This window comes from Engystomops pustulosus, chromosome 5, assembly GCF_040894005.1.
Source record: "Engystomops pustulosus chromosome 5, aEngPut4.maternal, whole genome shotgun sequence".
NCBI lineage: Eukaryota > Metazoa > Chordata > Amphibia > Anura > Leptodactylidae > Engystomops > Engystomops pustulosus.
In genome coordinates this window covers 70,948,206-70,963,835 of record NC_092415.1, presented here as the reverse complement: position 1 = coordinate 70,963,835, position 15,630 = coordinate 70,948,206, and the positions used below count along the sequence as shown (strand labels likewise).

Genomic DNA, 15,630 nt, shown 5'->3' with positions numbered 1-15,630 from the left:
TAGGATCTACTTCAGATGATAGATTCCTCAGGGTAGGTTTAAAAATGCTCCATCATGTGTTCATAGACCCTAAGACCAAACTGAAAACTGGATTGCAGGTTTTTTAGGTTTTTCAACGATCAAAGGTTATAGATGATTAAAAGATCCCCCCTTTCCTCAAAGCATACACAGACTGTAAGTAATTACAACCACCTTTTGCAACACATCTGTTTATACCTGAATGTCTTGTACTTTTCCTTATCATCCTGTGATCAACCATAAGCGTTTCATTCTTTGCATGTATGTAGTGATCTAGTTTTTTCATGCTTGGTTATTCCATGGCTATTGCTAGTGTGGAAGGTGCTTAGTAGGAATACGCTAAATGATTTAGAGGTAGTTTTAGAGTGGTTGGTTTGGCACTTCAGGGTGACTCCAGCTTAGTCTTGGGTCCCCAAAATTAAAAAAAATCAACTAGATGGCAGAGCAGGAACTTTAAACTGTTTAAGTGTCTGTGGTTGCATATACAGTTAAAACCCTTCTGTTTCTCCAAAACAATTTTTTTTTAACGAAAACTTGTCCGGTACAAATGCATCTGACCACTGTTTGGGCCCCCCTTGTCTCTGGGTGGCAGTTACATGGGATGAGCCAAGTCCTCTCCTGTACAGTAGCACATCTATTAAACTGCAGGGGCTGAATGCTAGATGAACATAGTTGTGTAATATATTAGTAGATAGAGATCTACAGTACAAAATTATATCTTTATAGGGTCCTGCCTCTGTAGTTTATAAAGCAGGCAGCAGATCTAGATCAAATGCCATGGCCCAAATGCTCTCCATATGGTCTTTAAGAATTTTTAGTGTACATCAGATCTGGACCTGATCACCTATTAACGGAACACAGTTCTAGTAATGAACAAGGCTGATTTCATACCAACAAAGTATCCAAAATGTCTCAGAATGAAATAAACATCACTTTAATGCTTACTCCAAAAACTATAGTACTGTAGGAAACTATGCATGATCCTCTGAATAATGCACCAGGGTGTTTCATTTTGGACACAAGTACCAAAAAAGAACACCAAGAAAGAGTGGAAAAAGTAACACACAGGGTCATGTAGGAGACATATAAAAATATTGGAATCATTGTGTATACATATACCGTAGATAAAGCTGAATGTAGCTTGCATAATGAGGAAAATCTTTTCGCTTGAGATGCTATCATCTTTCTGGAATTTCAGCTGCTCATCTTGGAAAGGGAAACTTGGCCCAGATTGTGACCCCCAAGCTCCACATAACATCAGTTTACACACAAACTACTCAACATTACAGTAATTGCAATATTGTCACTAGAAAACACAACTGAAAAAGAGAACTAAAATGTTTAATGGAATGAACAGTACATTATACAAACCCTTCTGTATAGTGTCTACAGAAACATCCAGTGAATTGAATCCAGTTATAGTAATGGACAGACGTATGGTACATAAGGCAAAATGATGTACTCTGTAAATATTATACTAAAACTTATTTTTTATTGCACATGACAATACTGAATAATAGTTTGCCTCACCACGTCAAATCATAAACCATAGCCAATCCTGTAGACACATGTGCTGGGAGCTTGTGTAAGGAATGTGACATATGAAGATTGTCCTGAAGAATAAAAATGACTAGGTCTTTCATTTATACTGTGTGTTATTGGTTGCAGGTGGTGGCCATTGATATGGATATGGCATTTTTTGAACCCAAAATGCAGAACATACTGGAGCAGAAATGTACATCTGATAAAGACTGCAATTTTTTTGACTGCTTTTCAACTTGTGATTTAAAGACTTTCATGTGTGGAGCACAAAGAGCAAATAGTAACCTACAAGTAAGTAGCTCACAAGCTGAGTACAGATGTATTTTCTGTTATTTGACACTGCATATTTTTTGATAATAATGACTCATAGACTTAAAGGAAATCTACCACTCATATATAGCGATATTCACTCTTAATGCTGAAGGGTGAATACAGCAATAAATATATTAGAAGCTGTGCTCCTATAGTTTGGATAAAAATGAAATTTTAAGGGGATGTTTACTCGAAGAACATTCTAGCAAATAATGTAACTGATGTTGTTTGTGTAATGAAAAGTTATAGAATTTTCCAATATACTTTCTCTATTAATTCTTTACGGTTTTTCTCAATCTCTTCTTGCTGCCATGCAACAGGAACTTTTATTCTTTATTTCCTGTAGGTTAACACTGGTCCATGGTCATGTGATGTTACACAGGTGCACTTCTCATTTATCACAGAGGGTAATCAGAGCTTTGTGTTATAATGAGCTCTGCAACCGTGTAACATCACATGACCATGGACTGGTGTTAAACTACATGAAATAAAGAATGAAGTTTCCTGTTGCATGACAGCAAGCAGAGATCTAGAAAGCAGAAAAGAATTGATACAGATAGTATGTTGGAAATTTCTATAACTTTTCTTTTCACAGATATATGCATATATGCATTATTGGCTAGAATGTGCTTAAAGTGGACAACCCCTTTAATCTTTATGTGAATGAAGTGGTAAATGTAAAACATTCTAGGAAAAAAAACAAAAGGCCATTTCAGGCTTTTCAAGGGGTGATCCACGATTGGGGGAAGCTTTCTGCTACAGGAAACAGTTTACCGAAAGAAGTCTGTGACAGTAAAATGGTTAAAAATAAATGGTGTGTTCTCATGTACATGCCTTACTGTATATGTTTGAGATGACAACACCTTCTTAGGCCTCTTCCACACTTGCATTTTTCACGCGTGTGTTCTGCACATGCTTTTGACGCGCAGATCTTGCATTGCTCTCTGACCCATTCTAATCAATGGGCTTTTTCATCTTTGTTCATGCACACACACGTGTTTTTTTAACGCACGTTTAAATCTTGGCATGCTCTACTTTTGCAAGTCCATACAAGTCTATGGAAATGCATCAAAAACGCATTGCACTCTGAGACACATGCAAGTGCAATGCCTTTTTCATGCGTCAATTGCCATAGAAAAGATAGAGCTCAGTCCTGAGTCCATTTCACGTGCATTATCTGCGCATGAAAAACGCATCGAAATTGCATTGAAAATGCGCATGAAAAAATGAGACACTGAACAAACTCTGACTGAAAACTGATTGAACTCTGATGAAAAATGTCAGTTTTTCACTGACCAAACCATGATCGCACCCTGATCAAACTCTGACGTGAGCTGCAACGCAAGTGTGGAAGGGGCCTAACTGACCATCGTACTTGGTTCCCTAGCTTTTGCTAATAAAAAAGAGCTGTGCAAAGATTGTAAGCATTCAGATTAACCTCTTACAGTTTTGAAATGTAGTAGTTAACCAACACAGCCATAGGTATTTGTTACAGGGGATATTATTCATAACTGGACCCTCTGCTCTATTATTATATATATTACATATAGTGTAAATGGATACAGTATATACTGACCACAGGCACTGATACTCTGTGGTGAGATGTCAGTGTGTACTGAAGCCATTGGGTCATTAACATATCAAAAGGCTTTGAACAGTAAGAAGCCACCATGAACCAGGTGTGAGATTCCCTGCACACACTGGGGTCTATCCTAAGAGGGTCTTAGGGTGGAGTTATAGGTGGTGGGAAGGGATTACACACAAGGATATTTAAGCATGGTAAAAACAGAAATCAGTCTCTTTTGTCTCTTGCTCCTGACCCCCCCCGGACGTACAGCACTTACCTTAGGAACCAGGTCATATATTGTGTGTGTTTTCTGTGTATGTATATAACTTTATAAGAGTAATTATAACATAGTACTTATTATAATATAGTAGACTTTATACGTGTACCTATAGATATTCCAGGTGTTATGTGTTTTACCATATATATACACAGCTAAGTGTTTACAGTGAGTGTGTATATATTAGTGTAACTACATATATAACCTATAGCCGTATCCCATTCACACGTGGATCTGTGCCCTGCATGTGTATTGGAGTAGATATATAGATGCTATTGTGCATGAGTCTCTATATGTATATGTACATGTATATGGTCAGGTACTGGATGTAACTCCTGTTTCAGGGTACATCCAGGAGTTTCTGTAGTGTTAACTATATATTGTATATACATACACATTACTGTGTCCGGGAGAGGTCAGGAGAAGAAGGTTTGTCTCTATGTATTTTGTATTGTATTTTATGTAGTTACTTTGTCACATGTATGTTGTTAGTAAAGTCTTTTTGTATATAAGTATCTGCGAGGGTTGTATGTTATTCCTGTGATATATGAAGGACTGAAGTAGGTGCTTATGGTAAATAGCACAGACTAAGGGGCTGGACAGAACCACTGGAGCCTAGAGGAACTGAATAGAAACCCAATTCCCCAACCCCCCCCTTTATCAGTATTGAATACAAACTACATGGAGATGTTCCATTTGTTAGATTATAAACGCTGCCAGCCACTGAGACAAAATTCCTAGATGGAGAAGATTGTTCTTAACATTGCTAACACTGTTTGCTAATACTACTAGTAGTATTATAAATAAAAGGAGTTTTTCATGTTGTTATAACATATTATCGCTGGCCATGACAGCATACAATTTACCTAAGGAGTTAGTGGGGCGGAGAAAGGTAATATGAGCAACTGCCATCTAGATTTGTGTTGCTTTTACTATTGGACATCAATTGAGAAGGGAAGAGACTCTTCAGTGTGACTCTTCTCAACCCATGTGACTGGTTACAGGACATTTAAATACAACAGTCAAAGCTCTATTTTTGTATAAAGCTAAATCTCTCAGAATATAGATGGACATCATTGTGATTCTGTCACTGTCCTGGATAACAGGTTGGTAACAGTTTTTGGGCAAAAATCTTAATGCCTATCTATAGAGGTGAGCGCACTCACGTATGCTTTGTTCCTACTCCAGCCCAAGGCTTATCCCCGTCTAAAACCGCAAGCCAGCTTATTTTCCTCACCCATGATGGCAAAGAGAAATGGGTGCCCCAGCCTCCCCTTGACACCAGGTAGTTGCGTCTCTGCTCGAGGAATCGGGAGGTTTCTGACGGGGCCTGGTACTGCCATGGCCTCCCCTCAAGGCTTCAACGCACCGATTGCTTAATGCTCCCCATGGGAGGCCACCCCGAGAGTCAGCAAGCACACCTCACCATGCACCGGAAGAGATGCCACCAAGTGCACTTGCTTCCAACGATACCAGGAAGCCCGTGGAGATGGCCAGCTCTTCAGGGATCTCTCCATGTGGCAAAAATGGCACCAGATGCACACCAGGAGACAGCCGGAGCATACAAGGCCAAGATAGGTCAGACATCCTGGACACCCCGGCCCATGTACAGCCCGGGTGCCCCCTGACACACCACTGAAGTCGTAAGATGGCCTTCTGCCCTCTCCTGAAGAGAAGACAGGTCAAAGGGTTACAGTGCCACAATCCCATGACCAGACACTTCCTGTGCTTCTCATCGCCCCATCATAAGTACTGGCGTCCTGTCCTATTTCACCGGGCAGAGATGGGGCCTAATATATCGGCGCTCCGACTACAGTATTGCCCAGTAACCCAGGTCCTTCCTGGGCTGATGAGGTTTAGGCTCAGTCTGCACGGCCCTTTAATAGTTGCCTAATGCCCAATGTAGAGCCGCCACACCACACAGGTGCTGAAAAGGAATTGGTGTCTGCCCCTCATTCACCCGTACTCTGGTTGGACTATAGGGAATACTGGCCTAGTACCCCAGCGGCACGTACCCCAAATCCCTCTGCCATCTCACCCGGGTTATACCCTGTACCTGCTCTTTTCTCACAGGAATATGGGGCACTCGTTGAATTACATGCTCTTAGTACACACCTCTACAACAGATGACATGGAGAGCTATGTGGCTTGACTGGAGCAATCTTATGTTGCGGAATTAAACGTACTGTGAGAAGAGGTCTATCGACTACCAGAGTGTCATCGACTGAAATAACACAACAACATAAGGTTGTGTGGCATCCCAGAATCCATTGAGCCTCCATGATACGAAGGGTGTTTATCTCAATCTTGGAAGTGCCTGCAGATTCACTGCTGAAACTAGCTAGAGCCCACCACTCTCTTCAAGTCCATTCCCCAGCACAGGAGCCACTCAGAGATGTCATTTGCTGGGTACATTGGTACCAGATAAAAGAAGCAGTTTTGGTAAAGGCTCGAATCCCTGGAGATATTGTATTCCAGGGTGCTCACCTTCAACTCCTGCCAGATCTCTCCCGCCTGACATTGTTAAACGCAGGGCACTAAAACTCTTATTATAGGAGCTGAGATGCAAAGATATCTCTTTTACTTGGAGTTTTCCATTCCACCGGCAGGTGTGACAATCAGAAAGAAGATATGTCCTCCGACACCCAGACAATATTTCTGCCTTGGCGGCCGACCTGGATATACAATATGCAAACATTGTGGACTGCTTACACCAATGCATGCAGCCGCATTGCCACTGCTTTGCAGACCACCCAGGCACGGGGTCTGGCATGGCATGGGCCGAGGGGGAAGCGTCACATGATGCTTCATACTCGGTACCCGAAAGTCGAGCTCTGTTTTGCCTGTCCTTAGCTAGCCCACTAACCACTGGGGTATCTGCAACAGCCAGTTGTTCACGGTATTGTATTTTTTCTCCACCATAGTCTTTTGAGCTAGATCGCCTTGCCAAAGTTCAGTGGATTCTTTCTATATACACTTTGTTTTTTGATGTGTGTCCTCTTTCCTGCATCCTACTGTACTTTGGTGTGTTGTCTGTATTGTGCCTCCCCCTGTTCTAGTACATTTTCACCTTGTGATTTCTCCTTCTTGTCATTCCTTTGGGCTTCTTGTCATTCCTTTGGGCCTCCAAATGGATTCACTCATATTATGTTCCCTCAATATTAGGTCTTTTTTGCAGTTCACATTGTGCGTGTGGCATGGCGTCCGCTGCTTCTGTTGTGCGGTGCTGGTGGGGACCCGAGGCCTGGGGACTATGCCTGCCGGCATGGGCGCTGGGGGCAACCGGGTCTTGGTCCCTGCCGGCACTGTGCTGCAGCGGTGGCAGACTCCGTGTGATGCCGCACACAGTGTAGGGACCCATCATAAAGAGGTCACCATGAAGTGGTTTGTGGGCTTATACAATTTGAACAAAATGTAACTATGAACCTCGAGTTCGTTATATAATGTAGCCTAGCGGCAGTAGATTGTTGTGAGATGTGTGGATGTGCGGTCCAGTTCTTTTTCTCTCCCCATGTCAGTTCAATACTAGGTTTTGCTAACTACAATTTGCATAAGCAGTGAGCTAACATTTTCTTACAGGAGGTGCATTTTAAGTCTAGCTGCATGCCACAAATGCGAGACCGGTACTATCCTCATTGGTTCCACAGCGCCAACCCAGAAGCCAAATCAAAGGGAGTTTCAATAGCTCTTAAGTCACTGCCTCACAAGATCCTCACAACTCGGGTAGACGGCAGGCCGATATGTTCTCCTGAAAGTAAAAATTGTGGGCTAGGTGTTCACCTTCGTGCCCTTGTACTCTCCTAATCGTAATCCCACTCAAGCTTGCAGAGACAGGCAGCCATGTTACGCATTACCAAGAGACAGGCAGCCATGTTATGCATCACCAAGAGACAGGCAGCCATGTTATGCATCACCAAGAGACAGGCAGCCATGTTGTGCATGACCAATAGACAGACAGCCATGTAATGCATCACCAATAGACAGACAGCCATGTTATGCATCACCATTAGACAGACAGCCATTTTATACATCATCTAGAGGCAGGCAGCCATGTTACACATCATCTAGAGACAGGCAGCCATGTGGCATAGTGTGTTTCATATCTGTATGGCAGTATTATCTGGTTCTGGTATAGTGGTTTTATTTGGTAACTATGGGGGGAGATTTTTCAGTGCTTCTATACCACTTTTCTGGCATAAAAGGACTTGAGATTTCTTGTGCACTGCGATTTGTGATTACTCTTAGGACTACACTACCGCTATGCCATGTGGGAATGAAGGGGCACAGCCTTGTCTATCCACTTACTAAAGCCTGCAAACATTCAGTGCTGAATGTTCGCAGATTCTTAAGCAAAACTAGTTGTGCCTGGCACTGCAGCCACCCGACGGAAACATCCGGAGGTCTAAGCCTCCATGGGATGTGGCTGGCATAATATGCTCGCTCACAAGCGCCTTTGTATGATAAATTCCCTCTTTATATACATACACTCACAGGCCACTTTATTAGGTACACCATGCTAGTAACGGGTTGGACCCCTTTTGCCTTCAGAACTGCCTCAATTCTTCGTGGCATAGATTCAACAAGGTGCTGGAAGCATTACTCAGAGATTTTGGTCCATATTGACATAATGGCATCACACAGTTGCCGCAGATTTGTCGGCTGCACATCCATGATGCGAATCTCCCATTCCACCACATCCCAAAGATGCTCTATTGGATTGAGATCTGGTTACTGTGGAAGCCATTTGAGTACAGTGAACTCATTGTCATGTTCAAGAAACCAGTCTGAGATGATTCCAGCTTTATGACATGGCGCATTATCCTGCTGAAAGTAGCCATCAGATGTTGGGTACATTGTGGTCATAAAGGGATGGACATGGTCAGCAACAATACTCAGGTAGGCTGTGGCGTTGCAACGATGCTCAATTGGTACCAAGGGGCCCAAAGAGTGCCAAGAAAATATTCCCCACACCATGACACCACCACCAGCCTGAACCGTTGATACAAGGCAGGATGGATCCATGCTTTCATGTTGTTGACGCCAAATTCTGACCCTACCATCCGAATGTTGCAGCAGAAATCGAGACTCATCAGACCAGGCAACGTTTTTCCAATCTTCTACTGTCCAATTTCGATGAGCTTGTGCAAATTGTAGCCTCAGTTTCCTGTTCTTAGCTGAAAGGAGTGGCACCCGTTGTGGTCTTCTGCTGCTGTAGCCCATCTGCCTCAAAGTTCGACGTACTGTGCGTTCAGAGATGCTCTTCTGCCTACCTTGGTTGTAACGGGTGGCGATTTGAGTCACTGTTGCCTTTCTATCAGCTCGAACCAGTCTGCCCATTTTCCTCTGACCTCTGGCATCAACAAGGCATTTCCGCCCACAGAACTGCCGCTCACTGGATGTTTTTTCTTTTTCGGACCATTCTCTGTAAACCCTGGTTGTGCGTGAAAATCCCAGTAGATCAGTAGTTTCTGAAATACTCAGACCAGCCCTTCTGGCACCAACAACCATGCCATGTTCAAAGGCACTCAAATCCCCTTTCTTCCCCATACCGATGCTTGGTTTGAACTGCAGGAGATTGTCTTGACCATGTCTACATGCCTAAATGCACTGAGTTGCCGCCATGTGATTGGCTGATTAGAAATTAAGTGTTAACAAGCACTTGGACAGGTGTACCTAATAAAGTGGCCGGTGAGTGTATATATTTGTGTATGTTAATATCTATTGGGGCTTGTGCTGCTGATCTCTTACACAACATCCATAAAAGATTTATACATAGTGGGGGCAAATAAAATCCAAAGATCAAAGAGAATGCTGGAATGCTGTCTGATGGTTTCTTCTGCTGGCAGCTTTTTTAAAAAAAATCATCATTTGGGTGTTCTCTGAGAACAGTGCGGTAGTTCTCTTTATACTACTGTCTAAATTTACTGAATAAGACTGCCTTGTCTTGTCAGGATTTGGGACCGCATATTCATTTTTGCCCAGGGCCACATTTTGCCTAAAACAGTCCATGGTCATACACTATATTCCATAAATAAAAGTATAACAAAGCTTCACATTAATGCATCTTGGCCACTTGTAAAGAAACCGAGCATCAGGTCGATACACTGCCCACTCATCACTTCTATTCAATACATGCTGTTTATGGATTTTTTCAGATTTCCTCAGCACACAGTCGCTGCACTTTTGGCCTCCAGGCTCTGTTTAATATCATATTAAAATCAGTTTTTCTCTAAAGAGTACTGAAATTATTTGGAAATCAGCCCAGATGTATAGCAGTGGCTCAGCTATTAGCCACCATTAGCTGCCTGCAGTGATATTTCATACAAGGCACTTTATATTTAGCTGAAACTAAAACATCCTCCTCCATTACTACTCTGCAGGCTAGAATTGGAAAATGGATGAGTAAAGCTACAAAAATAAACCACTTAATTGTTTGTGATTAAATAATATAAAGGCAACATGTAGAAAAGTTAGTGGAAAAATCATTACCTGAACTGCAGAACTTTGTCACATAATTAAAGTGAGTGGAGTTCACACAGAATATGAGATACAGGCAGGGGGTCAGTTCAGGCTGAGTGCAAGCAAAGTCCGAGATTCAGAGTGAGCTTGGCCCAGAATCATATACAGGATCAACGTTGTGAAGCAGAGCACATGATTCGGACAGTAACAAACACCAACCTGTGATGAAAATATAGTATACAACAAAGGGGCACATGTGAGGGTTTACTCATGTGCATTAGAGCAATACGTAGAACAGAACTTGTCTTGATAGAATTCACTCCGGAAAGAGAAAAAGCTTTATGGCCAATAATTTCATATGCCAGTTATAGAATTATGCGCCACCCCAGTCAGATGCCAAATACATTTCTGGGATCGGGGTAGTGGGGCGAACTTGCACCTGGGTCTCAGTCTATTCTGGGGGCCTCAGATGAGCAGATGTGTAGCTATGGAGCATAAGTGGGTCATGTTCGTTCTCAAAAGACACTGGAGATCAAGACAGGTCTGATGGCACCGGAATTGTAGTCTTAAGACCTCCCATTGAGAAGTTAAAATCCATCCAAGGTCATGCATCTAGTCCAGGTAGGAGGTGTTCTAGAACTCACCTAGGAGTGAGGGGGGAGAAGCAAACCTAATATTTTCAATTTGCTGCTTTATGTTATTTCATGTGTCTATATCCTGTCCTTTTCCATGGAAAACTGCCTTACAAGCCTTGAAATATTTGTATTTCCTTGTGAACCACCAGGAATTGCAAATATTCTCCCCCTTTCACCACCTCCCCTCAAAGTGGACATGAAGGGGGCCGTGCTGGGATTGGTGCAGTGCCTGTTCTGGTATAGGTTATAGCACTATTCTATAGCACAATAGCTATATGTCTTTCCAGCTTATTTAAAGGGAACCCGTCACCACAATTTTCACAAATACAGGTAGTGATAGGTTCCTATAGAGCTCTTATAACTATCTGACACCCTGCTTGTAGCTAAAAAATATTCCCCTGAGATCCCTATATATTCAACTTTATAGTTTTATCTGGTAACTAAGCATGGCTACAGCGTGTCCAGGTGGGCATGACCTCCTCAGGCTGAATCCAGCAGCTCCTCCCCATCCTCTCTCTGTATGCTGCTATAATGTCATGTGACCAGGGTGACATCATCACAGGTCCTATAGCTTTTGTTGCATTAGGAACTGTACACTAAGCATATATGTCATGAAATCAGAGCATATTTTATCACATGAAATCACAGCAGCCTGCATGCAGTGGAGTAGAAGTCCATGGAGGCTGCTGTGATTGTTTTATGTGGTCAGATATGTACATGGGGTATAGTTTTCATATTAAGTAGCTCAAGGACCTTTGATGATGTCACCCTGGTCACATGACATTAGGCCACGCCCCTGTGGACTCGCTCCAAAGCTGCATAGTTACCAGGCAAGATTATAACTCTGATTTTATGGGGATCAGAGGGAAACTACTTTTAGCTACAAGCAGGAGGTCAGATAGTTACTAGAGCTCTATAGGAACCTGCCACTACCCGTATTTGTGAAAATAGTGGTGATGGGTTCCCTTTAAGATAATAGCAATCTGTAATGTGATGCAGTGATCAAGCATCACAGTCTTGGTGGCTGGAAAATAAGACATTTATGTAAATTGGAAAATTTGGATGGAGTCTTTTTAAAAGCGAAGAAGAGTCTTAACTGAACAAAAAGTAGGCACGGTTACAGTAAACAAAAAGCAAAGTGTGATAAATGGTCTGTTTAAATGGTCTGCATGTGATAGAAGTAGAATAGGAGTAGCTGAGCAAACTGATGGTGGGGGGTTATCAAGAAAAACAGTGTAGTATAGCATTGAAATTTGCCTGATTACATCATGTTAGGTGCTTGCAGCAGGAGGACCCCAGTTTCATGGATCCAGGAAGATACAATAAAGAAAGAGGAAGCAGCAACACTCAGTTATAGTCCTGGGATTTAAGTGTTCTCTTTATTCATCCAAAAAATATGCAATGTTTTGATCAAGCATCTTGACAGAGACTTAGTGTCAAAACTTTATTAATCCTTAGAAAAATATGCAAAGAGCTAACACATTAAGCTGACTCTTGATGAATCTGCAAATATAGCACAAGAACCGTGTTGGGCAGAAAATTCAAGTATAGGGCTGTAATAGTAAGGGTGAGTGGTGGACTGCCCTTGTTAGGGCTGGAGTTTATGGACTATAGACTACAAACAGAAATAGAGTCATGCTAGGTGCCTGTGACCGCACTGACCACAGTGATTGTAAGCCAGATGATGATCCCTGACCCCAGAATGTGATGATATGTGTGTGATTGCCCAGATTTAACGAAGGGAGCACACTTGACAGATAATTTCAAGAGAGTAATGTATTTCATTTTTTTTCTCCTAGGTCATCTGTGACAAAATATTCCGGCGTTGGTTTACTCTGAGTTTCATGGGTTCTATCTATCCCTTTCCTCTTCAAGATGAACTACATGGCGCTGTGCAGAAGTGTGCTGAGTCTACAAACATAGAAGCTTCTTTTTCAGACTTATATTCATTATTACAAGCTAGTCAGAGAGAGCTACACAGAGGAAATAAGTGAATTGCTGAATGCCCAGGAAATGGCCACGTGATAAACATCTTTTCTGTATTAAAAGGCACAAGACAATAAAATAAAACTGTTATTTAAAGGAGAAAACTGTTTATCGAATATGTTGCAATTTATTTATACCTACTGAAAAAATATGCAACATTTTACAAGAATTTGTAGTTTAGATGTCAATTATTATTTTAGGATGACAAGATGGCTAAGAGACACCTGAATGAAGTTGACCCCTCCACCTTGTTCAAATCTAACAAAATTGGTGCTATGTTTGTCCTGGTTTGTGCAGCAGAAATTTCATTTGTGTCGCTATTGTTTTTAAGATAATAATAAAAGTTTCCAGAGGTCATCAGAGGTCTACCCCCCCCCCCCAACATTATCCAAATTAAACAAAACTGGTGCCAATCAATTGTGGTACATTTGTGCTGGTTTGTGCTGCTCAAATTTTTGCTTTTGCTGCAGAGCACTTTTAGTGCAGTTTCCGACTTGCTTAGTAAATGTGCCCCATTGGCCCACATCTACTTGTGCGCCAGTTTTTGTAGACTTTGCATGGGTCTTGCACAGGTAAGTGCCTGAGACACATTTCTGGCCCATGCAACACTTTGTGGCGCACGCTACACTAGGCATCATGTTACACAAATTAGGGGGTGTTCCGGAGCTCATTCCGACCCCGCGCCAGATTTATCATGCAAAGTCAGACATGTGTGTCGCAAGCCCTATGTTAAAGGTGTACAGCAAAAAATTTGATGAACTCTGTCGGGGCAGTGCAGGGAAGCACCAGATTTGTGATTTATGGTGCATGTTCTTCATGAATCTGGCCAACTCTGCACTATACACAGGCAAACCCACTTTTAGTGCAGTTTGCGCTACTCTTAGTAAATGTTCCCCATTGTACTTTGGAAGGAAAAAATTATCAATACATTAAAAATTATGGCCACACAAACGTAGCACAAATGTTTGATACATATTTTGTTTGATTCAGTTAATATGGGGGGGGGGGCTGGTTGACCTCTGATACTTTCTGGAAAATAATATCTTAAAAATGATAACCACAAACGAAAATTTCTTCTGCACAAACCTAGCACAAACGTTTGACACCGAGTTTGTTAGATTCGAACAAGGTAGGGCGGAACAACTTCACTGCCTTTAACCTCTTCACAATCAATTTACTCTCTCCATTAGGACCAGGCTTTTTTTATTTTTTACATTTTTTCATTGTCCTCCTAATTCCATACTTTTAAAATTATTATGTTTCCTTCACTTACTGTGTCAGTGGTTGCATTTTTGCAGGACTGGTTGTTTTTTAATGGTCCCATATTTAAGGCCACATGGAACTTATTGAATAACATATAGGAGGAGGGCCAAAAACCAGCCATTCAGGTGTAGCCATCGCTTGGCATAAATAACATTGTTTTATAAAAAAAAATGATAATTGCATTTTTATTAAAGGCCATAACTTTTTTAATTGTATGAAGATGGAGAAATTATACAATTTTTGGGTATATTAGACTTATTTCGGGTTATTTATCATGCGCGCTGCTCCGGCCTCTTGATGTATCTGGCAGGGTCCTGCGTACCGTTTATCTGGCATAGAAATAAGTGCAGCCAACAAATTTTCATTCGTAAATTCGCGGGTTGCAGAGAGTGTGCAGATGCGGGGACACGAACACTCTGCATCGGCCCACTCTCCGCTGGCCACTCCCACCGCCCCCAGATGGCCATGTCCCCCTGGTGTGAAGGTGACTGATTGGGGAAAGCTAGTATTTGTGATTATTTCAGGGCATTATTTCACTGATATGGCACAGAAGCCCTGATGAATATCCCCCATTATCTCTTGTATATTTTTTGGAGAAGTGGAAGGAGTAAAAATTATTTTGCTGCTGGGGATGGGATTCCTTGCATTATATAGCTCTTATTTCCTGCTAATCCGCAGTGCTGTAGTTTAATCAATTACAGTGTGAGAGCTGCTGTTCAGCTGGGAAGCAGGAACTACATGTCTCATATATGGATATACAGTAATGCAAGGAATTCTGTCCCAAGCACTCAGCGCGGTCAGCTAGTTACCCTGGGCCGGTCTGTGAACATGGATTAGGTAAAACAGCACTTAGTTGTGACTTTCAGCATTTAAATTGTCTACATTGGGTGCATTAATAGCTTACTTTACCATAAGGCAGTGGAAAAAGTTGTCCTGGTCTAATGCATTATATTTTGTATAATGCCAAGGGTATGGCCCAATGTGTGTGCAACACTTTCCTGGGAAAGAGATGGCACTATGGGAAGGAGCTAGGCGAGCTAACAATGTGGTTCTAGAAAACCTTGGGTTCTGATTCTGACCTACATGACTTGCTTTTTTGCTTTACGTAAATGTATAATATGCACAATTTATACTTTCTATGTATGGGTTTCTTATAAAAGCCATACCACACACATAGTCAGATTAAGAAAGCACATTGTAGCACTGTAATCAAAATGTATAAATGGGTATCCTCATATTAGTTGGCTAAACTAATCGTAAAAGTGTCTAAATTCTGTCTAAAACCGCTTGTACTACATCATGCCGCTGCTTTACAGTACAGTAAAGAACAATATGTACGCTTTGCTGAGCTTGCATAAACCACAGGAGCTACAAAAAAATTCAGCAGCCCCCAAAAGTTAAATTGTCAGTCAATTACATTTAGCTCTTTTAACATATCAGTGTCATCGATTTCTTCAGTTGAGTGAATGGATTGCACTTACACTGTAATTAAGAGTGCCTTATGATGGTTCACAATGTGCTTTGGCATTAAAAATTAAGTGATCCACAAAGCATTTAACTAGGCTCCATTG

General features: G+C 41.8%; 1 protein-coding gene across 1 annotated transcript in view; it reads left to right on the top strand.

The window, feature by feature from the left end:
• The window catches only part of DIPK1C (divergent protein kinase domain 1C), a 49,927-nt gene extending 37,027 nt beyond the window's left edge, over positions 1 to 12,900 (top strand). The window contains exons 3-4 of the mRNA XM_072152344.1: positions 1,687 to 1,851; positions 12,610 to 12,900. Of these exons, the coding sequence (XP_072008445.1) occupies positions 1,687 to 1,851; positions 12,610 to 12,804 (360 nt within the window). The 3' untranslated portion in view covers positions 12,805 to 12,900. The remainder of the gene's footprint in view (positions 1 to 1,686; positions 1,852 to 12,609) is intronic.
• Positions 12,901 to 15,630: the final 2,730 nt, after the last annotated feature.